We start from the raw sequence: 26,970 nt of genomic DNA on the forward strand, positions 1-26,970 counted from the left end.
ATGGACTGTCACAAAAATAGAAACTAAAGAGCTGTCCAGATACACCACGCAGGGCGATCTGTCATAATATCAGCTGAGAATATACTATTATATGCTTGTATAAGCCTGTACATAAGCCACGCAGGGCTCTTTCAGTATGTCAGTGTATATTCAAAAAATTTCAAAATTTTTGTGTTTCTTACAATTTTTAACATAAGAAAACAGATGTTGTTCAAGGACCGAGATCCCCCTGATAGTGCTGGTCTATATATGGCCGATGATAATATTGGTATTCATTTGTCCCCCTCTGTTCTTGTATCACCCATTCACCTCTGGGTAATGTCGCGGCCTCCTTGGATAGTTGGTCAGCACTGCAGTTATGCTCCCTGTAAATATGATTGCAAGAGATATGGTTAAATTCTGCCTTGAAGATATTTACTTCGTGTAATATGTTGTTGAGTGTGTGAGAGTGACATGCAGAAATGCCATTGAACTAGTTTATAACAATCTTTGAGTCCCCAAAAATATTTAGATTGATGCATTGGTGTCCCAAGGAGAAATGTAATAAATGACGGAGGGTAATGAGTTCCACAAAATTATTGGTTCCAGCTCCTAATCCCATCTTGAATTTATAGATATGTTGTTCACTGATATACAAAATGAAGCCACCACCACAACCCTGTTGGTTAGTTGCACCATTAAAGAGTATCCCTAATATTCATATCTATGGGGATTCCAAGATTATCATAGATTAGGTCAAGGGCAGTGCTAACATCAACAATCCTTTGCTACTTGGATGGCTGGGGAGAGTTGGTCTTCTATGGAATCAACTCAACAATTCTACAATTATGCACATTGGCAGAGAAAAGAACAAGGAAGTTGATGAACTTTCAAAGAGGGGACTACTAGGTAATTGGTAATATGCACTTGGAAATAACTTTGGGTCACAATGTTTTTGATGTTGGAGAATTCCCTACTAGTATAATATTTGTAAGCTCTCTCACGAGGATGGATGGACAAGTTGCTTGCTCACTTGCTTGGATATATGGAATGGAGGAGTATCTGATAATCCATGTGCATACCTTTTTTGGTCAAATGTCTTGTTGTAATCATCTATGTCTATTTTTTAATTCTAGAACAGCACAGGGCCTATGAACTGTTCTTTTTGTATTATGTATGTTGTGATATCTTTGGATGGGAAGCATGATATGCTCACCTAGATGGACTTTATGATGTAATGGATTTGGCAGATGATGTTTATATCTTGTATATTGATCATATAATATAATACATTGTGCTTTTTTCGTACTTAAAAAAATGTCAATTTGACATTTAATCGAAAAGACAAATGCAGATGTAATTATGTGTCATCTAAGCGACTATAAAATATCACAACCAATTGTTCGATAAATATTTTAATGTCTTTTCACTATGATCCCATCTATAAGAACACGTGTAAACTTGAAAACCATGGACTAGGCGTATCATGAAGTCACACTAAATAGGTGCAGTCTTTGATGTTGTTGTTGTTGTTTTTTTTTTTTAGATATAATTGTAATTTTTAATTATTTCAAAATAAATTTAAAAAATCATTACATAATAAATGTTATAGATATGTTATAGCCCATAGGGCTTTGGATTGACGGTGAATGGGTGTACTGTTAAGGCACTCCTTGCAATAGGTCACTAGTTCAAATCCCTCGTAGATGCTTACCTAACGAAAAAAATGTTATACATACCTTTTATTTTAAAACAATTGTTATATAGTATTTAATACTAGTTTGAATATACCAATGAGAAAAACAATTGTTAATTTATAGTTAAAATGTGGTTCATCTTCAAGGCCAACTAATTCCAGATGCATTATTAGTGCATTGCACAACAATATATGCATCTTTAGTGGACAATTTAAATGCATTGCACAATAATATTCTATCAAATTGCAATATTTAAATATCAAATTGCAATATTTAAACTAAGTGGAAAGTACTAACTACAATGTAACACTTGTTTGTTTTGGGTTAGTGACAACTGTAGAGTAAAAAATTATTGATATTTGTTTAGGTTTGGTGAAATTAATATAATTTTAAATTGTTTAATTTTTTAAAATATTATTATGAATATAATATAATTTTTACCATTAAAAAATAATTTGTAATTTTATATTTTCTAATAAATAAGTGTTTTGTAATAGTATATAATTTTATATTTATAAGTGGTTGATTTTGGATATTAACAAAAGTATAGATAAAAATAAAAATGGATATTTTTCCCATATTTGTTATAATTTGTAATTTTATATTTTCTGATAAATAAGTGTTGTGTAATAGTATATAATTTCTAACTTGGTTGATTTTGGATATTAACAAAAGTATAGGTAAAAATAAAAATGGATATTTTTTCATATTCGTTTTATTTATATTTTTTGGGTTTTTTTATATGTAGAATTGTTAATTAGTTTTTAAAGAGTTTGCTCAAATTTTAAATTGTTTCATTTAAGATTTATATGATAGTTTTTTTTCTTAGTTGAAGATCATTTTATTGCATTAATTAATGGTATGTGTGTAATTTTTATTTATTTAAAAAAACTGATAGAAAATAAATATATTATATAGAAGTGTATATTATTAGTTAAAATTATAATTGAAGAATTTTTTAAAAGGAATAACATAATATGACCTTTTTTTAGAATGAGAAAATGTATCATAATTTAGTTGTCAAATTAAGAATGAGGACAATTATCATTGGGTGCAATCTGCCAATGTAGATTGATTTATTCAAAGAAAACCATGTGACCTGGAATTACCACTTTGGCCAAATACCTCTAAATCTTCCATTGTTAACCAGTTTTCTTGACAGCCTTTCAAAATCACTAGTAAACTTTCATTTCAGTCAAATACTATCTTAAAACCTTAACTAATTTCTTAAATCTGAATAAAACAAACTTTTAACTAAACAAAAATAATTTTAAAATATTTTATAAAATAAAATAACTATTCAACTAAAAAAACATAATATAATTTAAATTCTTAACTTTTAAATATAATAATAACTTATTACATCGGCCTGGAGTATGCCGTAAAACTGCTTCTGCTTGGCTAAGAGCTCGTCTTCCTCGGACGTAAGGAAACAGGTTAACGGCCCAAGACCCAGAGGCATCTGGCAGGAGTGAAAGCCTGCTCCCTTACGGACCACCAGCGGGTTATTACAGGTGGCGTGGTTTTCCTTGATAACAGTGATGAGTCAAACCGACATTCGCGGATAGCAGCCAGAGATGGCTGTCCTCACTGTTGGTTTGACACCTGAGTTTGATAGGTTTTGCCACCTTCGGAAAAAAAAAAAAAAAAAATAACTTATTACAATGAAATATAAACTCGCCCTTAAGATTTGATATATCAACCTCTAATACTCAAGAAGTACCACCACATTAATTCTCCCTCTCCAATCTCTATAAAATTTAATAATTACACTTATTTTATCCCTCTCCACTTGTTTTGTCTTGACTTACAATGTAAACCTGGGTAAAAAGAATCGTAATAACCAAGATAAGCTAAGATTTGGGGAATCGGGAAGAGTAGCGTACTTTATCCCACATGGGAACCGTGAAAGTAATTCAGCTATAATAATAGAGAAAGATGAGCGAGAGTAGTACAGTCTGGGCAGTGATGAGAAATAGCACAAAAAGGAGGTTACAAGTTCCCTCCATAAATCAGTTCGATGTTAACTCTGATATTCGTGCACCTGAGTCCAAGATAACTGTTCGTGCCTCAATTTTAATGTAATCATGAAATTTAGCCGTCCCGTATTTTTCTATTTTTCAATTAGCTTTGAAGTGAGCAGATGATTTTTTTGCCTGTCGTTGTGGTGAGTATTTCCACCTGTCACGCGGATGACCCTTGTTCGATCCTAAGCAGGTTGATTTGGATTCGATCCTTGCGATCGGTTTAATTATTTTAAGATCGATGCCTTGCGATGGGTTTAATTATTTTAAGATCGATGGGTGTTAATTATTTTAAGATCCATGGGTGAGGTGTTAGATGGGTTTAATTATTTTAAGATCGACATGTGAGCTGTGAGGTGTTACTGCTGCAGCATTTATGTTGGAGGAGTAATTTTTTATTTTATTTTATTTTTAAATTTATAGTGAATTTATAATAGGTTGGAGTAATTTAAAGGAAATTTATGATCAATATAGAGGTTGTTACTTTAATAATCCGAGTATATTTAATAACCTAAGATGTTTTATAATGGGTCAAAGATGTTTTCATGTGGGAATTCAAATTAACATTTCATTGTGTCAACTAATCTATCTTAAAAGGAGATGAATTGAGTAAAATTAGTAGTAAAGTTATTATTTGTTTTGGGGCCACTATTATTGTTTGATCCATGAAGTGTAGACCATTTATTTTGTGTGGGATTTAATTCTCACTAAATTAGAGATTCAAATCTATCAATACATGAGTACAATTTATACTAATAATATCCACTGTAAAACCAAGGCAGTTAATGTCTTTCTTCTTTATATCAAAATTATAAAAAACACAAAACATTCTTACATAAACATATATGCATATGACATGACAATGTAGTATGGCCTCGACTTTTACTTTCAACTTAGACATATATTTAATTAACATTAAGATACTAAGAAATAGATTCTTAGTATCTTAGTTGTGAAAGAGTCATTAATTAATATAGCCATATAAATTAAACCACTTTCCATAGACATCAATTTATAATAAACATCAAAAAGTATAGGTATTTCATGATAAATTTTATGTTATTATAAAAAAAATTATAAAAACTAATTAAATTATTATTAATTATAAAAATAATTTATATATATATATATATATATATATATAAAAAGCATCGAACAAGTTACTCATATTTTATTATAGAGATTTTTAATTTGTAAATAAGCTTTGTTACAATATCATGGGTCAGTGCCATACTTTATCAATATCATATGACATTTGTTCATATGACAATTTTTTTTAATTAATGAATTTAACTAAAAGAGTAAAAAGAGCACAACTACTTTGGAGATAAATTTCAACCAATGATTTGTTTATCTTACAATGCATATTCTAAAATATTCTATGGAGATTAAATCCCTACCATTCATCTAATTATTACTAATAGATAAATTAAAATTTTGAAAACTCTATTAAAAAAAACATGTTATTAACATAATGAAGTAGATTCAATTCAATTCATTTATATGAATAAAAAAAGTAACATAATTAGTTCCACATAAATAACATGTAAGAAATCAGTTGTTAATAGTTAAATTGATTAAATATCAATGAGTATAAAACATTGATTTAAAAATGCTAATACAATATAATATAATAATGCCCACTATTAATATTATTCTTTATTTTCTTATGTATTTTAGATTGTTAATGTGGATTACATTAATAATAACTCATCAAAATAAAATATGAGAACTCTATCTTACTATGCAAAAGTACAAGAATTGATACTCTCTCCATTTTATACCAATTCAAAATACTTATTTTAATTCACAAGAAGTCACATTCTTTTAATTTATAAATTATTTTAATTTATATTATAAAATTATATCAATAAAAGTAAAATCACTATCACATTTTTAATACTAATGTAATTATTGTGCAAAAATTAGTTGAATTTATATGTTTCTTGGAATATAATTAATTTTTCCAAAATGATTTTTATCTTCAACTTTTACCCATAATATTTGTACTCAAAATTTGCTAAAAAATAATCTCACTCAAACTTTATAGTTTACACCTTAACTTCACCATATAAATTAAAATAATAATTCATATTAATAATTTTTATATTTTAAAACTTTATATTTAAATTTAATTAATAAACCTATAAAAAAATCAATATTATATGTAAATCACATTAAAACATAAATTATAAATTTTATAAAACAAGTCAAAAACAAATACCTAACCCATACACAGATTCTAAAATCTAAAAATTGCCCGCCTGTCACGCTGGTGATCCGGCTTTGATCCCCGGAAACGTCGATGTCTGAAAACTTGGTCGTAATTTTTTTTAGCGCCTCCACAAGCAAGTTTACTGTAAACCAAGATTCGGATTCTTTCCTTCACATGGTTTTAATTAGTAAAAGAATTGCAACGTACATAATGGAGTAAAAATTAATAGTGAAGTTGTTATTTGTTTTGGGTCAAAAAATTTATTGATATTTGTTTTGCTTCCGTGAAATTATAATTTTTAATTTTCTCTTTTTTTAAGATATTATTATGATTATAATATATTTTTTTACTATTAAAAAAATAATTTTATATTTTTACATTTTGAATATATATAGTTTTTTAATTTTATATTTTTTAATAATTATATTATTATATAATAATATATAATTTTTAAATGGTTGATTTTGGATATTAACGAAAGTATAGATAAAAATAAAAATAGATATTTTTCCATATTTATTTTAGTTATATTTTTTAGTTTTTTTTATATACAAAAGTGTTTATTCGCTTTTAATTAGTTTTATTTTTTTTAAGTTCGACAGGATTTTTTCTATTATTTTTTTTAAGGCAGGTTACATACAAGTATCATATTGTTAGGTGGCCTCAACTTGCCCAATGGAAAACCAGATCTATTGGTCACTTAACTGCATTATATGCCAACTAAAACTGAAAGAATTTAATATTTTCAAACAACGCTATATAAGTTTGAATGCCATGATTCCTACTATAAGCTAAATAGCTACAGTCTGAAACTATACACTGTAAGCAGTGCATAAGGCAAAATGTAAATCAAAATTGAAACCTCTAAACCACTATTCTTCTAAAGAATCACTAGGGTTGGATCCTTCACACTGCAACTTGGAAGTTATGACTGGGGGATGCAAGGAATGTGACTCTCAATACGGTTGAGTCTATCATTTTGTTGGTGCAGTTGGAACTGGATATGCTGCAAGTCTTTTTTAATTTCCGCATGACCATATTCAAATTGAATACCTTCACCTGGAGTGACAGTCAAGGCTTTGGCTATTAGGTTCTTCATTATCCAATAGAGATAAACAATTTTTTTATATTGGGTGGACCTGTCGCGTGAATGACTCGAGTTTGGACCTAGATCATGCCAATCACCCAAATCTACATCTGATTATGCCACCTGTTGGTTTAGTTTTTCCCCCCACCTTGATATTAGCTGACGAACCTTCTCAATTGTGCCTATTTCAAAAACCTGGGTTGCATTATGATTAAGGTTGGAGGCGGCATTGTGAATAAGCCTAGAGGTGGTGCGACAACCACATTTTTTTAGGGTCGATACTGGGTCTGACTAGCCCTGTGGGGCTTCCCACTTCTCCTATCATGACCACAAACTCCTTTGGTCGATGAGCCAAAGGTGGACGAAGGGTGAGCCATAGCTATAACAATCACACAAATAAACAATTGATTGTTGCAACAGTTAAACCCAAAATTGGGTGTAGCAAAGGCCGACGCACAGGTAGTGCCCAGGTTAACTATCCACAATGAATTCCACACTACACTAAATGTATAAATGTTTAGGCAAACAAACAGAGATCTATGAGATAAAGTAACACCAACCCACCCATTGACAAGATTATAGCAAGGGAAGTAGCGGTGAGAGTAGACATAAATCATCCTAGCCACTTTAGGGTCGCAATAATCGAAATAATTAGACACTGAGAGGAGGCTTGTGTTTGCATTCCATAACATATACAATAAAAACCTCAAACTAATAACATGAGCATGGCTATAACACCCTCCTCCCACATCTACCCAAGCAACCGGCCAACCAGGGTAGACATGTGACGAGAGGCCACTATGATATGATTCGACCTCCTAAGTCACATTAAGGAAGTGGATTCGATGGAAACACACCATACAAACATCCAACATCATCAACAAAAGCCTCAGAAGACAAGTTAGCCACTCAGACAGCCTGTCCCTAGGTCCCACTGTTGTTTTAGGTCTCTTGGGCCATAGTTGGTCTCATGTTATGGGCAAGGGAGAAACCAGCGACCAAAAGTCGCTCTCACAGGCTTGCCTGCCAGCGACTATGGACCAAAATTTTTAGTGTTGTGCCAGAAACTCCGAGATTTGAGCCACTTTTTTTCAGGTCCAGAGCCCATGTCACTACCCAAAACTGATCCATCTCTTCAAATCATTAAAGTAACATGGAAATGACAGTACTAAAACAAATACTTGTTCAAGACCTTGACTGGACCCCTAATAGTCATGACAGGCATTTCGACAAATATATCACCGACATGTAATCTACAGGTGTAAATAACAGAGTTAAGTTTATGGATCTTATACTTACCTGAGAATCACTATGAACCATTATTCCCTTATTCCATTTGTTGCATTATCATCTATTAGGTCATAGACACATTATCCATTCACATACAAGTAAAAACATGTTGAGAGACATACATAGCTGTTGTCATAAAATGTACATATAACCAAAATAATAGGGACAAAAATATTAATAAAATCTCAGCCATATGCACCACATATAATCCATCATAATACTCATAGAAATACTAGGAGATATCATCTTTTATTAATGATGCAAAATCCAAACCCAGGATATGACTTCCACATTCAACCCAATCATAGGATGGCTTAGCCAAATCTTTCTTCAGTCATTCACCCCCGTGCCATATTCTAAGCATGAATGTGGGATCTCATAGAACACATCAATCAAAACTTGTCAAGGGCTTCCATAGGTCATCCACCTCAACCCATCAAACAATGGTTCCACCTCACGATCGGACATCACAACACCAACATCAAATCGGTCTCTATCCCAGCCTTCCAGGGCTCCAGAGTGTTTGTTCCAACATGGCTTTCAAGACTAGTAACTCAACCCAAGGTTGTTGTCGGCTTCAGAGTGTTTGTCCAACCAAGGCTCCAGGACTAGTAACTCAACCCACATCTTTTACCGAGCTCCAGAGCATTTGTCCAACCAAGGTTCCAGGACTAGTAACTCAACCCAAGTTGTTCCAGGGCTTTAGAGCATTTGTCCAACCAAGGCTCCAAGGCTAATAACTCAATCGAAGTCGTTATAGGGTTCCAGAGTGTTTGTCCAACCAAGGCTCTAGGAACTAGTAACTCAACTCAAGCTAAGGAAGCATGAGAACCAACCAAAAACACAACAATGAAAATAAACCCACAATCACCATGGCTATCCAAGAAATGGCAAGACTAAGCAATCCATTGTCAATCTAAGCAATCCTCCATGCCAATGACAGATCATAACCAAGAAACCAAACTAGTGAGGAAAACATACATGCAACCCGCTACCTGCAAACAAAACTGATGTAGTTGTTGATCCCAATGCCTTCTTGCGCTTTCTTACTCTTCCTTTGCCTTCTTGCTCCAAGAATCCAAGTATGCCACACCCTCCAAGAGGGCTACGAGAAAACTCTAAGTCTCGAAGAATACAAGAGAGAGAGAGAATAATGAGACAGCTCCAAAACTAAACTGATCAAGTCTTGCCCACTGATCCTCAGAAGCCTTTTTATTAATGAGGCCTCTATTTTCTTCATTTTCCTCCTCACATGCAACCTATGACCTTTCACCTTCCTTTTCTCATAATTTCCATTATTTTCATAAATAAAATGTCAATTAATGCTTAATGTCTTTCCAAAGCCTTATCCATTGTCTTTTCCAATTTCCTTATCCATAATAACTGAATCAACACCCATTAGGATGTTTCTCCCATCATTCTGCTCGGAATACATGTCCCATCAGCGTGGTCTTATATATTTTTACATGGAATTTTCACTAAGGCTGTTATAGTGACCCCTCATAGACTTATAAAGAAATTTGTAGTGATTCCATCCCAATGTCTCTATATACATTCCCATACATAGAAGTAGGATTCCAAAATAAATAGAAACAACACACAGGTCCACAGAGAATTCACGACTTTTAATTAGTTTTTAAAGAGTTTGTGTTTTCTCGAATTTTAAATTGTTTCATTTAAGATTTATATGATAATTTTTTTTTCTTAGTTGAAGATGATTTTATTGTATTAACCAATGGTATGCTTGTAATCTTTATTTATTTTTTACAAAATGATAGAAAATAAATATATGATATAGAAGTTTAAAATATTAGTTAAAAATTATAATTAATTTTTTTTAAAGGAATAACACAAATAACATTCTTTAACAAAATGAAAAAATCTATCATAACTCAGTTGTCAAATCAACAATGAGGACCGTCATCAGTGGATGCAATCTGTCAATGCAAGTTGCCTTATTCAAGGAAAACTATGCGACCTAGAATCACCTTGTTGGCAATTCATAAGCAGACCAAATACCTCTGAATCTTAAGTTGTGAACCGGTGTCCTTAATAGACTTTCACTTCAACCAAATACTATCTTAAACAATTAACTGTGTCTTAAATCCAAGTAAAACAAACTCTTAAGTAAATAAAAACAATTTTAAAACATTTATACAATAAAATAATTATTATTAATAGTTTTTTTAAAATAAAAAAACATAATATAATTTAAATTCTTAACCTCTAAATATAATAATACTAACTTATTGCAATGAAATATAACCTTGCCCTTAAAATTTGATCATTCAACCTTTAATACTCAAGAAGTAACGGCATTACTTCTCCCTCCCCATTTTCTATGAGATTTAATAATAACACTTATTTTATCCCTCTCCACTTGTTTTGTCTTTACTTACATTATAAACCTTTGGTAAAAAGAATTATAATAACACAGATAATCTAAGATTTCGGGAGGCAGGAAGAGTATCGTACTTTATCCCACATGGGGACCGTGACATGAATTAGCTACCATAATAGAGAGAGATGAGCAGATATAAATATATCATAAGCTGGGCAGTGATGAGATATAGCACCAAAAGGAGGTTACAAGTTCCTTCCAATAATCAGTTCGATGTCCACACTGATATTCGTGCATCTGAGTCCATAGTGACTGTTCGTACTTTAATTTTAAAGTAGCATGGAATTTCCTTGCCTTTGAAAGTGGGGTATCCTATTGTTTATTATTGTCGCTGTAGTATAGTGCTGAGTATTCCCACCTGTCACGCGGGTGACCCGGGTTCGATCCTCAACGGCCATTTAATTTTGATGTAATTTGCTTTTTAAGGCCTCCACAAGGAGTTTAGTAGTAAACCCCAGATTTGGATTCCTAATATTTGTTAACTTCGAAGTGAGCAGATGACTTTTCGGTCACCATAGTTCAATCCGCGCAACAGCCATGACTTTAAAATTTGTCACAATTTGCATTTTAAAGCCTACACAGGAAATGGGTTTAATTAATTTAAATTTGCATATTAAGGCCTACACGGGGAGGTTGATGTTGATTCCTAGGTGTTTTTATTCCAACAACATGTAAATTTTTTATTTCTTTATTTTAATGGTGAATTGGCAATATAGGCAGTAATTTAAAAGAAACTTAACATCACATTTATAGATTGTTCCTTTAACATTAAGAGTATATCGGATAGTTGGTAAGTTAAATATATTAAGAATTTATGATTTAGCAAGAGTCCAAAATTTAATATGGGGGAGTCTACTCTTCGAGCTTTATTAGGCCGATAGGCCTTCCTTTGGAACAGACTTTCGTCGTTCCTTTGGCTCTCGTGCTGACACGTGGCATCGGATTCTGAATGGCCCCTTCGTTCCTCATACTGACACGTGGCATCGGATTCTGGCGGGACAGTTCTGCGAGGGAGTGGTTCTGCGAGGGAATGGCGGGTCGTGTTAACTTCCTGCAGTTAGTATAGCGCCGTGTATATATTCGCGCAGAAATCCAACTGCTCCTTTTTCTATAGCAACAGGGTAAGAGCCGAGAGCAATTCGATTTGTGTCTGTTCTCAGCCTGCAATTCTTGAGGGGGGTCAATGTTCAGCGCTGCAGAAAAGTCTATCCATTGTCATCGGAGGTTATAATTCTCTAACTCGTTCATTCTTATTTCACACTACAATGTTCAAAACAATTCTGTCTGGAGACGTAGAAAATCCAACCAAGTGGCAGAGGGTGTTAATATGACAAGAAAATTGAGATCTGAACACTGAGAAAGATTGGTGTTTTCCTCTATTTGCGGAATCAAGATTACCCACATACGTTTTAGTGGGTTCTGTAGAGAAATTGTCACGGATCTTGTGCTGGGATTCCGTCATTGGACAGAAAAACCAGGGGAGCACAGGAGATCCTGACTTAGCCTGAGGAATTTGACGGTTTTGAGCATTTGGGTATGTAGAAATGGCACAAAGACGAAATGGGTCCATGGGTTTCTCAGTAAACTGCCATTTTTTAGCGTAGTGTAGCTACATTGTTGTAGTCACCGAGTTCGCAGAATTTGCAGTTTTGGGTGTTAAATTGTCATGGAGAGCAACAGTTCTATGGCAATGGATCAGCACTTCTTCAGGGAGAGCTGGAAGGATGTTAGAGGATATGACGGTATGCATGACATGGGTTATCCTGCTGCTGGATTGGGCTCTGGACCTTCTTCACCATCTGTGTCGTCACAGACAAATGGACATGTGGATAAAGACCTGTACAGGGACTTAGTTGAGATGGTTCCTTTGGTGCAGTCCCTCATGGTATGTATGTGACCAATCTTATCCTTTTCTGATGTGAGCCATGTCTTTGAGTTTTCATAACCAGTGGTCCTCTCTGGGTTTTGAACCTGTTTAATGTTGTTTTAATGGAAATGTGTGCAATTTGAGTAAATTGTTGCCCTAGAATCCGACAATGGAGTCGGCATTGCCCATTCTCTAAGTATCTTTATCTATAGTGTGTGATGTTTTCATTGGGAGGTCTAATGATTTCAGTTTCTAGATACTCACATCTTGGTTTTGGCACTTTTCTGATGTAATGCTTTGGAGTTCAACGCATCTTCTTCATCTTTGTACATCAAATCCTTCAGACAAACGCAAAATCGACAACAGCAATCCAGCGACTCTGTTTTTCTGAAATCCTGCACGTGGTTTCGGGAGCTCTGGAAGTACAGACGGGTGGCTCTGATAATAATCTGACATAAATATCTAACTTTGTTATATCATTTGGATTCCAACCATAGTGGGTGATTGGAGTTTTCTGTTACTTGTCAGAAGGATTCTCTGAACTTAACAGGGAACAAACTTGAAAAAATTATATTTTGCAGGAAAATCGGCCCCTTCTTGGCCACTGATGGTGACGGGTTCCCCCATCTCCTCCCTTCTTGCCTACTTGTATTTTCATCTATCATGGTGATATTGAGCTAGGATCAATTTACTGTTTTTAGTGCATGAACCGATTTTAGTTTACCTAAATGGTGAAGGCTTATTTTGGGGCATGGTCGGAAGGCCAGAAAAGACTCAGCTGAGACTTCCACACTGTTTGAGAAGAAATATGTGCCGTAACTTTCTGTATCTTGTCCTTCAAATTCAATCTCTCCAAACAGGCTTGGAATTTGAGGATCAGCTCCCTACTTTTTCTATTTTGTGATTGAAAATTGGCCGTTTAAGATAAAATGTGATGAAAATGTGGGGGATGGCCCTTCAGATTTGGGTTGCATGTTTTTGGCTGTCAGTAATTGATACAGGAAATATCCGCCTGGCTAATCCAAGCCTAGATGCAGAAAATAATGTTTTAATTATATTCACAGGAACTCGGAGAAAAATGATTTGTATCATGTAGTTCCTGCATTTTTATGCCTGATAATTGCCATTTTTGTTTCATGTTAAACACAAACAATGAGAGAATATAATATAAACTGTGTTTGCTTACAGGGAAAGTTGATTCCTCGTGCTTTGACATTTCCATTCGGCATCAAGGCCCTTGCTGACTATGTGCATGAGAAGGGTCTGAAGATTGGCATATATTCAGATGCAGGGTAAGCTCAGCAAGACACTCCTATTCTTGAAAACCATAACCCATTCGGGACCTTACGTGAGCTTACCTGATCTCAGGTAAGATCCTGTTTTTCTTTCTTCCATTTGTAAAACCACTTACTGACTTGGGGTTTTGGCTTTAGGCAATACACATGTCAAAAGCAACCTGGCTCATTAGGATTTGAGGAAGAAGATGCCCGGACATTCGCTGAATGGGTATGTCAGAAATATTCTTTAGTGTGTATGAAGTTAAGATTTGGTAAATTGTGAAGAAAAATTAAATGCTACAATATCAACAATGTTGCATCAACAGGGTATCGACTATCTCAAGTATGATAACTGTTTCGATGATGGTTCAAAACCTGAAGTCAGGTGAAGTTCTTCTCCATCAGGGTTTCATCTTTGGAGTAGATTCATACTTTCAGTTGTTAGAAGGGTTTATCTTTGTATGCATAGCAGGTACCCAAGGATGAGGGATGCACTTCTTAAGACAGACCATCCAATATTCTATTCTTTGTGTGAGTGGTATGCAAGACTTCTCTACTTTCTGTGGACACTTGTATACCACTGGATGTTGTTAAAAGTGTATACTGATTAACATTCAAATCATTGAGTTTTAGAAGTATTTTGTTGGCGACTTCCAATTTTTTTTGGTATTTTTGCAGGGGTGTCGATAATCCGGCTACTTGGGCTCGCAATGTAGGAAATAGCTGGAGAACAACACTAGACATACAGAATAAATGGGAGAGGTAATTTACTGGACCTTTGCAAATTGTTCTTATTATCAAAGATCCATGATTTCAGATTTAAAATTACAATTTTCTTGAGCCTGCGAAGCTCAACACTGAAACATAAGTCCATATACTATGAGGCTTACACATTTTCACTTGTGGCTTGAGAGGTCTGCACCATCTGCTTACAAATCTTTGATATCACGTTCAATTTGGTTATAATTTCACTCATAGATTACAAGATTTCATACATAAGTAGTTTGTAGCTCTATTTAGGTCATGTCTTTCTAGCATAAAAGAAACATTCGTATATAAGTTTGAATTTGAATACAATTTGATACAGAAAAATTATGTAACAAAAAGATCCATTACAGCTCCAGAACAGAATTATACTTCTCATAGCTAATAAAATATGCATTTTGTTCCAAATTTTAGAAGAATTTCAGCTTTGAGAACACTTCATAAATAAGAAAAAGGAAAAAAAAAAAAAATCACTTCTTGAAAATTTTGTCTTTAGATTATATCTATAAGATGTATTAGAGATTTTCTTTCAATATTTTAGAGCTTTTTGGGTTGTTTTTTTTTGGGTTTATGGAATGATCGGGATGAAATACATGAGGTATATTATCAAAAAGACAATCAAAAGTAAGATGATCACATTGTATCCATATTGTATGGAAAATTTGCCGGATTTTTAAACCAGGGATTGAAATGCATGACCATGAATAGTATGGTGTCGGCCATTGTACATGGTGGAAGGGATTGAAATGCACTATTTATAATTCATTTTATTTGCAAATCGAAAGCAAAGATTCAGAATTTTTTTTTAGCAAGTTTGGAGAGTTTTGTACTCACTTTATGACTTGCTCTGGTCCAGTATAACATCCCGGGCAGACCAAAACAACATTTGGGCCGACTATGCAGGACCTGGTGGATGGAATGGTAACGACCTTTCTTGCTACTAAAATTTACTGTGCGATGTCTTTGAAATTTAGGTCTTTGTTTTTCTTTTTTATTTTGGGCTTTTGTTTATATTGGGTAAGATATGCTCCAATCAAATGTTTACCATCGTTTGGTCATGACTTTAGTTGCTGTTATTTCATCATGAATCAAGATAAATGCATATCAAGAAGACGCAATCACACAAATTCCCTCTCCCTACAGAGACCTAGCATGTTATGCTTTTGCCATATAGGCTCAACAACATCTAGATCAGAGAATTATTAGTAGCTTTATCTTTTTATCATACACTTCTTACTTCAACAACCGCTATAAATACCATCAACCGATTCCAGATCATTACAAGCATTATTTGAAACGTTGTATCTGAATAAAGGAAATGAAACGATTTATAAATGTTGTCCTCTGTTAATTTCTTTGGACACCTTGTATGTTTTCCCATATCTTCAGATCCGGACATGTTAGAGGTTGGGAATGGCAACATGACTGCAGATGAGGACCGCTCACATTTCAGCATTTGGGCTCTTATGAAGGTATTCAACATGCCAATGTCTTAGGTGATCATTACTGATAATTAGGAAGGCATGAACATATATTATCATCGCTTGTTTTCAAGCAGGGCTGCAAATCGACATTCAAGGGAAGCTGAAAGAGCTTATTTGCGAGGCGATCACAGCACTGCTAGGAATATTTCTCTAAAATCAAAAGAGGAACATTTGGCTGCAGATAAACTAAATGCTAAGGCAGCTGCAGAAATTCTTCAACTTAGAAATGAAAAACATAAGGACATTTGGAATTTAGATCTACATGGGCTTCATGCAGCAGAAGCTTGGAAATGATTGAATACCATACTTCTGTCCCAGTTTAAGCTTTTCACAGATGACAAGCTGGAACTAGAGAATCGACATCTCACTTTTCATATACGTTGTTCAGGTATGTTCAATCGTACTTGCCAAAACTATTATACAATTTGGAATACGGTTTTAAATTGGTTCTTCAGATTAGGTTTCAATTTAGTCTCTGAAGAATTGTTGTGGTGCTGTATTTAAAATTGCAGAGGAAGAGGCTTTCATGAATGTATTGAGGTTTATGCATCAGGGAACACTTCAACTGCCTTGTACTGCTGAGGTGTTGGATGTGTTGATTCTTGCGCTCAAGATGGATGTCACAAGATGTGTTGATTATTGCCTCAGGGAGTTGCAGTCATCAATGACAACAGACTCTGCATTGCATTATTTACAGCTCCCACAAAATATGCTTACAAATCACAGAGTGCAGTCACTAAAAGAGTCTGCAGAGAAGTTTCTTGTCGAACATTTAGGTTATATTGAAAAGTAAGTTTCTTATTACAATGTTTTTTAATTTTTTTTTTTCTAAGAAGTATCATCAGGATTAGGTTATATGAAAATTAAGTTGCCTTTGACTTTCTAATTTCTCCTAACTTCTAGATTTTGCATTTTTTATTTTATATGATTTTTAAAAACTGGGACTCTTTTCTGTTTGTAATTTTATACCTACTGTCATTTGAAGAATTAACTATTTTGTTTTTCTTATTACATAACACAATTTGTTAATAGAATTAGAGAGAAGCTATAAAATTTTTGATATAGTTTATTTATAAATTTTTTGATACAGTTTATTAATATTGTTTTATAGAATAGAATAGATGATTTAATTGGTTATTTAAGTTTTTCAGAAAATATCAATTTAACTTTTGTTAAAAAGAAAGTATTTTTTGTCACTAGATTTTTTCTAGAAAAAACTTTTATGCACAAATTCCGTGCAAATAATAGTGAATTTATTATATAACTTTTAAAAAATAAATACTATAAAATAAGATTAATTTCAAATTATTTATCCAAATTTGACAGAATTCTGAAAATTCTGAAGAGAATATATATATATATATATATATATATATATATATATGAAACAAAATTTGCATTGCTGATATGACTCTCTCGTGGAAGATTTCTCATTCATCCCTGATGTACTTCAAACTAATCAATCTGTTATGTCCTGATCATGATTTTCAGGCATTCTGAAGAGCTTTTGGATCTTCCTTTGGCCGGCATCGAGGTTGTGCTGTCAAGTGATGAATTGAGAGTTCAATCAGAAGATGCACTGTATGATTTTGTCATAAGTTGGGCCAGAAAACATTATCCAAGTCCTGAACAAAGGAGAGAAATCTTGGGCAGTAACCTTTGCAAACTGATACGTTTTCCAAACATGACCACTCCCAAACTGAAAGATGTTCTTTCTTGCGATGACTTGGATAATGTGTGTGCATCAAAGGTAGTGTCAGAAGCACTTCTTTTGAAGGCAGATGCACCCCACAAAATATTGAATGAAAGGGTGTACCAGCATTTCCCTGTTACAGTGGTGGAGTTTGATGACCCTATCAAGGAATGCATGGTGTTTTGGTACATAACCAAAGATTCCTGTTCTCGGTTCTCTCCTGATGATGAGCGGCTGTATTCTCTACCTTTCTTGTTCTGTGGCGCAAATACAATCTGCAAAACTGTAGGAGGTAGCGTTCTGATAATGTCTCAGAATCTCAATTGTATCTGAGACCAATGCATTACAAGAAATACTTAAAACGTTTAATTGAAATCATTCCATAATTTACTGAAAATTTATGTGCTGTCCTTCAGACTAGTGCATGGTTACTTGCAGTTTGTACAAGTTGTCATTTTTTCAACAACACAAGATAAATTTCATTCATTTATGGGTTTCTGTTGGTGATATGCCATGCCGGAGTTCGCAGCTGGATGATGTATGTGATGGTTAACCCATTTGGGAATTAGGTTTCTGCATATCTTTATGGGTAAACTATCTTTTTAATTTATTCTTTTCATCATATATATGACTCACATGAAAATTAAATGGCATCTACTTGGCTTGGCAGTTACAAGTGAGAGCCTTCCAGTCCTCTTGTAATTCTGCATGCATGAGGTCTCATTGTATTACTATTTACCATGTTTGTTCTGTTGTATCAGTTTATTTAGTGGGACGTATCTCCTTTTTTTCATGTTGAGCTTCACGCTGTAACTAATTTCAATGAAACTGGCATGACACTGATCATGCGAATCAAGCAAAAAGCTACAACTATGAAAAATGATCCCATTTAAATTAGCTGGTGGTTGGAAATTCTTTGAACTCGAGGAGTGATGTACAAGAATCCACAGTAAGTCAGAAGAAAATGCTCTCTAAGAAAGTGCAAACGCAACTCTTAGAAAATGCCAAAGTTCAATCTAAGATAACATGAAATGAAGTAAAAAATGATACATAATAGGATAGCCACAGTGAAGTTTAGTATTGTTATCCACATGGACATTAACTAAGGGAAAAAAGGCTGACCATACTTATTGAAAAACAGAATAATACATAATATCAAGTCTTTCTCATCATCTCTTCTCTATTTCAGTGAAAGTAATATGTGAAAACCCATCAATCTCTGATGTAATTTTCATGTCTGTTAAGCAAGTCACATGATGGTTGTTTTGTAGTTTTTCTCTATGTTAGGACAGCTTGATCATTTTCATGAGAAATGCAAGGGTGTCACTCTTCTTAGACACTGGTACCACTATCCAATTAGGAGAACTTTAGAGGTTGTAGACAATTATACGAGAGACTGTGTACAATTGGATGATCTTTGGGCGCTCAATTACTTCTTAACCAAAATTGGCACTAAAGGTCAAGTGAACTCATAAGTTATTTTGTTTTCTCTATTCTGAAATTTGAAACTGAATTCAAAACCTTCACTATTTTCCTGACACATTTGTTCTTCTGGGTACTGTTTTGTATGGAGGGTTCTTGCTTGAATCCCCTTTGTTATTTTATTTTTGGATGAACCTAAATAAAATCTTTCCCCATTTCTACTTTACTTTTGAGTGTGTAGAAAAAGGTGAATTGATATCCTTCAGTATCTTTCCACACACCCTAGATTCCTCAGCAGCTGCTAAAAGGTCCCTACTAATAATGTGCCACAGTTTTTGGTAGAAATCAATAGGGAAACCAACAGGCCCTATTTCCTTTGAGTACACAACTGATCTTAGTTCTTCCTGGACGAAGACCCATGTTTAGTCTGCTATCGGGATTTGAGATATCAAAAGGCTCTGTTACCAGGTTTTGGTAGTAAGATTTTGCCGCTGTCTTAATACACAGAGCTGATCTGAGTTCTTCTTTCCAGCCTTATTCTAGATGTTTTGTTTGCTTCTCTTCTCCCTTCGGTAGTTGTGTGAAAGAAAGCAGTTGTCACGGACCAGAGCTTTCCCCCTTCACGGTTCATTCATCAGACAGCACCAGTAGGCTATGATATCCTCATGGTTGTGGCTTTATGGTCCTCAGATCTTTCTATTCTTTTTCCTCATGGCTAAGATCTTGTTTTTAGATATAGAGGTCCATTTTTATAGGAGATTGCTTTTGCACTCCCGCACGGCAGAACTGCATTGGGCTTGAACTTTTCTAAAAAATTAAGTTGTATTTAAAGGAATATGGTGTCCAAAAAGCATAGAACTCCAAACATCAAATCTCTTTGCTCCTTGTAGACTTGAACCAACATCTCTTCTAGAGAAATTCAACAATTCTAATTTAATAATCCTATCGGCCTCTCTTTGTACCTTTTGGGACAATTGCTAGTTATAATAGGCCAAAGATGTGCCCATGCGGGATTTCAAACCAAATAGAAAGGGTAACATCCCATTGTGCCAACTAATCCATCTTAAGAGGAGATGAATGGAGTAAAATTAATAGTGAAGTTGTTATTTGTTTTGGGGAATGCTGAAATTGTTATTTGTTTTGGGGTCACTAAAATCAATTATTGTTTGATCCATGAGGTGTTGACAAATTATTTTGTGTTAGATTTAAAGATCATAGATTCAAATCTATCAATACATAAATACAATTTATATTAATAATATCCAATATAAAACCAAAACAATCAATGTCTTTCTTTTCTAGATCAAAATTATAATAAACACGATACATTTATGGCATAAACATAACCACAAATATATATGCATATGATATTATAATAAACACATAATACACCTCTTGCATAGACATAACCACAAGCATATATGCATGTGATAGGGCAATGTAGTATGCCCTCAAACTTTTAACTTGGCAGAGTATTTACTATTAACATTAAGAAATAGATTCTTACTATCTTAGTTGTGAAAGAGTCATTATACATTTTATGTTATTATAATAAAAATATATATATAAATTAATTAAATTATAATTTTATAAAATATTATTAATTATAAAAATAATTAATATATAAGTTAAACATATATACATTTTAAAAGCATAGAACAAGTTACTCATATTTTATTATAGAGATTATTAATTTGTAAATAAATTTTGTTACAATACCATGGGCCAATACCATACTTTATCGATACCCCATGCCCAATTCTCTTATATCATATGACCTTGTTCATATGACAATTTTTTTAATTAATCAATTTAACTAAAAGAGTAAAAAGGGCATCTTTCAGAATTCTACAAAAGATTTCTATATGGTATTTGAAAGAACTTTAACAAATCTTTCCATGCTCATTTCTCATGACTCATGCTCCAAAAACTCTCAAATCCAGCAGATGGGAATACTGATGGAATATCCAATGGGTTTTTTTTATGGTGTTGCACAAAGGAATACCTGTCGCTGTGGATTTTGGATTGCCATTTCATACGAATTGGCATACATGATTCACTGGAATGGGGGAAGTGGCACTAATACCAGGGTAGAAGCAATGGCCTTATGGGGCCTTTTATGGTTCACCAATTTCCTTGGTATCGCTGATATTCATATCTATGGGGATTCCAAGATTATCATAGATTAGGTTAAGGGCAGTGTTAACATCAGCAATCCTTTGCTACTTGGATGGCTGGGGAGAATTGGTTTTCTATGGAATCAACTCAACAATTCTACAATTATGCACATTGGCAAAGAAAAGAACAAGGAAGCTGATGAACTTTCAAAGAGGGGACTACTAGGTAATTTTGGTAATAAGCACTTGGAAATAACTTTGGGTCACAATGTTTTTGATGTTGGAGAATTCCCTTTCCCTGGGTAATTTCTATATCCCCTCTTTCTTTTGTATATTTTTGTATCTCTACTAGTATAATATTTGTCAGCTCTCTCACGAGGATGGATGGACAAGTTGCTTGATCACTTGCTTGGATAGATGGAATGGAGGAGTATCTGATAATCCATGTACATACCTTTTTTTGTCAAATGTTTTGTTGTAATCATCTATGTCTATTTTTTAATTCTGGAACAACACAGGGCATATGAATTGTTCTTTCTGTATTATGTATGTTGTGATATATTTGGATGGGAAGCATGATATGCTCACCCAGATGGACTTTATGATGTAATGGATTTGGTAGATGATGTTTATATCTTGCATACTGATCATATAATATAATATATTGTGCTTTTTTCATACTTAAAAAAATGTCAATTTAACATTTAATCAAAAAGACAAATGCAGATGTAATTATGTGTCATCTAAGCGACTATAAAATATCACAACCAATTGTTCGATAAATATTTTAATGTCTTTTCACTATGATCCCATCTATAAGAACACGTGTAAACTTGAAAACCATGGACTAGGTATATCATGAAGTCACACTAAATAGGTGCAGTCTTTGATGTTATTGTTGTTGTTGTTGTTTTTTTTTTTTTTTTATAGATATAATTGTAATTTTTAATTATTTGAAAATAAATTTTAAAAATCATTACATAATAAATGTTATAGATATGTTATAGCCCATAGGGCTTTGGATTAAGGGTGAATGGGCGCACTGTTAAGGCACTCCTTGCGATACGTCACTAGTTCAAATCCCCCGTGGGTGCTTGTAGGTTTTAACCCTGTACAGAAATTACCTGCATACGAATTCTTAAACAAAGAAAATAAACAATGCAAGAGCATAACCCATAAAACACATATGCACAGAGATTTTTCCCTGGATCCCAAAACCGGGACTACCAGCTTGATTTTTCATTATGTTCCTTTCAATGTTACAATACATATTTATACATGCTGAAGCATCCAATACCATGGACCGAAAACCATCGCGTCCAATACCATGGTCCGAAAACCATCGCGTCCAATACCATGGTCTGAAAACCATCGCGTCCAAAAAACATGTGCGAAAATCATGAACAAAACCATAGGTGGGTCCGCCCAACCTAACATATGGTCCAAAACCAAAATTTTCCGGGGCGCTGCCCCGGACCCCATAAAGTGGGGTTACGGGTGCCCTTCAAACCCCCTATTAACTACATGGAAAGAATATAACACAACCCAACAATCTCCCACTTGTTGTTTTCTTTCCACAGGGGGCCACAGGAGAGCTTAGTCATTTTTTCAGCCCTGAGATTCCCATTGCTTCTCTACACTAAGAGAACTTCTCAGAGCTCACAGATTTTGTCAATGCATCTGCAGTATTCTTCAAAGTGTCCACCTTTACCAGCAACACCTTTCTGTCTTCTATCATATCCCTCACAAAGTGATACTGAACATCAATGTGCTTTGTCTTTGAATGATAAGCAGGGTTCTTTGCCAAGAAAATTGAACTTTGGCTGTCACAGTCTATTCTTATAGCTCCCTATACTAACCCCATACTTGAACACAATCTCTACAACCAAAATGCTTCCTTGCTTGCATGAGTGGCTGCCATGTATTCTGCCTCTGTAGTTGATAGTGCCACTACAGATTGTTTCTTACTCATCCAACTGACTGCACCTCCAAATAGGTTAAACACATACCCACTTGTAGATCTTCTCTGATCCAGATCTCCAGCCCAGTTTGCATCAACAAAGCCATGAATATCCAACACTCTGTCCAATCCTGGTCTTCCTTGGTAGCACAAACCATAATCACTAGTGCCACGCAAATACCTGAAAACCCGCTTCACTGTTGTCCAGTGCTCCTTCCCAGGTTTTGACATAAACCTGCTCAATACTCCCACTGCATGTGCAATGTCTGGTCTAGTACAGACCATTGCATACATCAGGCTACCCACTGCACTTGCATATGGAACACGAGACATGTCCTCTTCCTCTTCTTGTGTCTTGGGACACTGTTCAGCAGATAACCTCACACCTACAGGAATAGGAACCTTCACCGATTTACTATCCTGCATATTAAACCTCTGCAGTATTGTCTTGACATACTTCCTCTGGTTTAACCAAAGCTTCCTCTTTGACCGATCTCTTTTAATTTCCATGCCCAAAATATAGTTTGCAGCACCAAGATCTTTCATGTCGAATTTGGAGGACAATTGGGTCTTCAAATCCTGGATAATTTCTTTGTCATTTCCAACCAGCAACATATCATCCACATACAAGACCAGATAAATAACACGGTCACCAATTAATTTAAAATACACACAATGATCTGCTTTGCTTCTGGTGAAGCCAAGTCCCCGTATAAATGTATCAAATTTCTGATACCACATTCTTGGTGACTGTTTTAACCCATACAGAGACTTCTTTAACTTGCATACCAGTTCTTTCTTACCCTTCACCGCAAAGCCTTTAGGTTGCTTCATGTAGATTTCCTCTTCCAAATCCCCGTGAAGAAATGTTGTCTTCACATCCATCTGTTCTACCTCAAAATCAAAAGCAGCAGCAACAGATAAAAGTAATCTAATAGAAGTTACCTTAGCAACAGGAGAAAAAATATCACCAAAATCAATTCCCGGCACCTGGGAATAACCTTTTGCTACCAACCGAGCTTTGTATTTCTCCACCTTTCCTTCTGCATTTGTCTTCTTCTTGAACACCCATTTGCTGCCAATGGGTTTCCTTCCAGCCGGAAACTCCACCAGATCCCAAGCCTCACTTTTATGCAAAGATGCCATTTCATCGACCATGGCCTCTTTCCAGAGTTTTGTTGGAAATAATACTGAGAGGGGGGGTGAATCAGTATTATCAAGCAATTTACCAAATCTTCCTTATTTGATCTTTTGAATTATTCTTGCATATCAGTACCATAAAACAATGAGCATGAATAAAGAAAATAGACAGTCACACCAAAGAACACAAGATGTAAGGTGGAAACCCAATGCGGGAGAAAACCACCTGCTGCAATATGTCTCTATCTTCTTTCAAGAAATTCTTTTTACAATGATTTTGTACTGGTGCAGTCCTTTACCAGCACGCAGGCTGCAACCTGCAGAGAGCTACAACTCTCTCTCGTTTTCCAGTTTCTCCTGGAAGGGAGCTACAACCCCCTACTTCTTTTCATGAAGAATCAAATGATCAACAAGTATATAACAGATACAGTCCACTACAGATATCAGATCAGTAATTACAGAAATAACCCAGAACACCTTATGAACAGAAATATACAGTCAACAGATCATCTTAAAACAGGGACGCATATTTTCTTTCTGTGACCTGCGACTGGACGCAGTCTATCTTCCACTGTTCTGCGTGCCGACGCACTGTTCCTCTATGCTTTGCTGCGACCGGCGCACTCAGAAACACTATCGCGCCGCGGCTTTTGCTTCAGAGACGCACCCAATAACACAGTCGCACCGCGTCCTTTGCCTCAGAGACGCACCCAATAACACAGTCGCGCCGCGTCCTTTGCCTCAGAGACGCACCTGAGCCTTTACTGTACTGCGTCCCGGCGCACTTTCCCTTCACTGAACCTGCGTCCCTTCAGATATAAAAGATATGAGGACTTCAGAACCAACCCAAACACTCAGATCCACAGATCTGATCATGCGCCATAGAGATCACAGTCCATTAGAAGATTCGCCTTCATAGATCTGGACTAGGTCTCACCAAAAGATATTCAACCAAGATGATGCCTAATCCAAATGAACTCCTTTGCTTTATATAGGCAAGCTTCTCCCCAAAACATGGAACAAAACCACGAGCCGACACCATAGAAACACAAAACCGTCGGCTAGATACCACACAAGAAACCCCCACGTGCTTTTCTCTGCCTTGAAATGTGTGCACTGGGCGGACGCACCTCCTGAACGGTTGGCCTGCGTCCCTGGACGCGGGTTCTGTATGGTATACCTGCGGGGACGCACTTGCTGAACATATTTCCTGCGTCCTTCTTGATTTATCACCTCAATGGGTTTGCCATCAAGGACAACACCTGAATCATAATGCCAACAATCTCCCCCTTTGGACTTGATGGCAACCACACAACAATCTCCCCCTTTGGACTTGATGGCAACCACATAATCTTCAGCTTCATTCTCCCCCTTTGACATCAAGGGCAAAGGGTATGCTCCCCCTATGCTCATGCATCTCCAGATCTGTAACCAGAAATCCATCATGAAGGAGATAGAGACATATTGCAGCTATTTCCAAGATCTCCTTTTCCATAATGCCAACAATGCATTATGTGCTCCCCCTGAGCCTATACCACCAATAGGAAGATGATCAACAGTAAGATGATGCATCAACAACCCCCAGCTTTTGCCTGAGGTATTCAAAAGTGTCCCTGGGCAACGGTTTGGTGAAAATATCAGCAACTTGTTCCTTAGAAGGAACATACTCCAACTTGACCTTCTGTTCAAGTACTTGTTCCCGGAGAAAATGGTACTTGATTGGTATGTGCTTGGTTTTTGAATGCATAACTGGATTCTTTGAGATGCTGATTGCACTTGTGTTGTCACATAAGATAGGAATAGGAGGTGTACAAGTGATTTGATAATCCTGCAAAGTCTGCATCATCCAAAGAAGTTGGGTGCAACAAGATGCAGCAGCAACATATTCCGCTTCAGCTGTAGACAAGGCAATTGAACTCTGTTTCTTGCTGAACCAAGAGACCAGTCTGGGACCCATAAAGAACGCACCACCACTTGTGCTTTTCCTGTCATCCACGCTTCCGGCCCAATCTGCATCTGTATAGGCATGAAGAGTAAGATCTGTATCTCTAGGATACCATAAGCCATAATTTTGAGTCCCTTGAAGATATTTGAAAATTCTCTTTACTGCTTGAAGATGAGTCTCCTTCGGATTTGCCTGAAATCTTCCAACTATTCCAACTGCATGCATGATGTCTGGTCGGGTACCTGTCAAATATAGTAAACTTCCAATCATAGATCTGTAGGTTGGTTGATGTACTGCTGCAGATTCATCATTTGCACTGAGACTACATCCTGTGACCATGGGTGTACATACTGGTTTTGCATCTTCCATGCCATATTTCTTCAAAATCTGCTTGAGATACTTGGTTTGAGATAAAAAGATTCCTCCTTCCTTCTGTTGGATTTGCAAACCAAGGAAATATGTCAGTTCTCCTAGCAAGGACATTTCAAATTCTTTCTGCATGACTGAGGCAAAGCTTTGACTCATAGCTTCTTCATTGCTGCCAAAAATAATGTCATCTACATACACAACAAGTATTAGCAATTTGTCATTTTCAACTTTTATATAC

At 35.2% G+C, this 26,970-nt stretch overlaps 1 protein-coding gene and 1 pseudogene across 1 annotated transcript; both read left to right on the top strand.

The window, feature by feature from the left end:
• The first annotated feature begins 13,712 nt into the window (after positions 1-13,712).
• Positions 13,713-18,631, top strand: LOC149240493 (alpha-galactosidase-like). Its single transcript, XM_089370194.1, has 10 exons — positions 13,713-13,852; positions 13,994-14,066; positions 14,164-14,222; positions 14,310-14,375; positions 14,516-14,599; positions 15,459-15,523; positions 15,992-16,074; positions 16,161-16,474; positions 16,599-16,875; positions 17,578-18,631. Exons 1-8 carry the CDS (start codon positions 13,713-13,715, stop codon positions 16,188-16,190), a joined length of 600 nt encoding a protein of 199 aa, XP_089226320.1. The 3' UTR covers positions 16,191-16,474; positions 16,599-16,875; positions 17,578-18,631.
• On the top strand, positions 17,567-18,112 carry LOC149240494 (BTB/POZ domain-containing protein POB1 pseudogene; annotated as a pseudogene).
• Positions 18,632-26,970: the final 8,339 nt, after the last annotated feature.

This window comes from Pinus tabuliformis, chromosome 8, assembly GCF_031772625.1.
Source record: "Pinus tabuliformis cultivar Carrire ecotype Pingquan chromosome 8, CPIR1, whole genome shotgun sequence".
Classification (NCBI taxonomy): Eukaryota; Viridiplantae; Streptophyta; class Pinopsida; order Pinales; family Pinaceae; genus Pinus; species Pinus tabuliformis.

Bases quoted from the DNA above. Each gene is read 5' to 3' on its own strand.
- LOC149240493 (XM_089370194.1), top strand. From the start codon at position 13,713: ATGAGAGAATATAATATAAACTGTGTTTGCTTACAGGGAAAGTTGATT. The intron at 14,067-14,163 runs GTATGTCAGAAA...TTGCATCAACAG, and splicing joins CCCGGACATTCGCTGAATGG to GGTATCGACTATCTCAAGTA. The intron at 15,524-15,991 runs GTAACGACCTTT...CCATATCTTCAG, and splicing joins AGGACCTGGTGGATGGAATG to ATCCGGACATGTTAGAGGTT.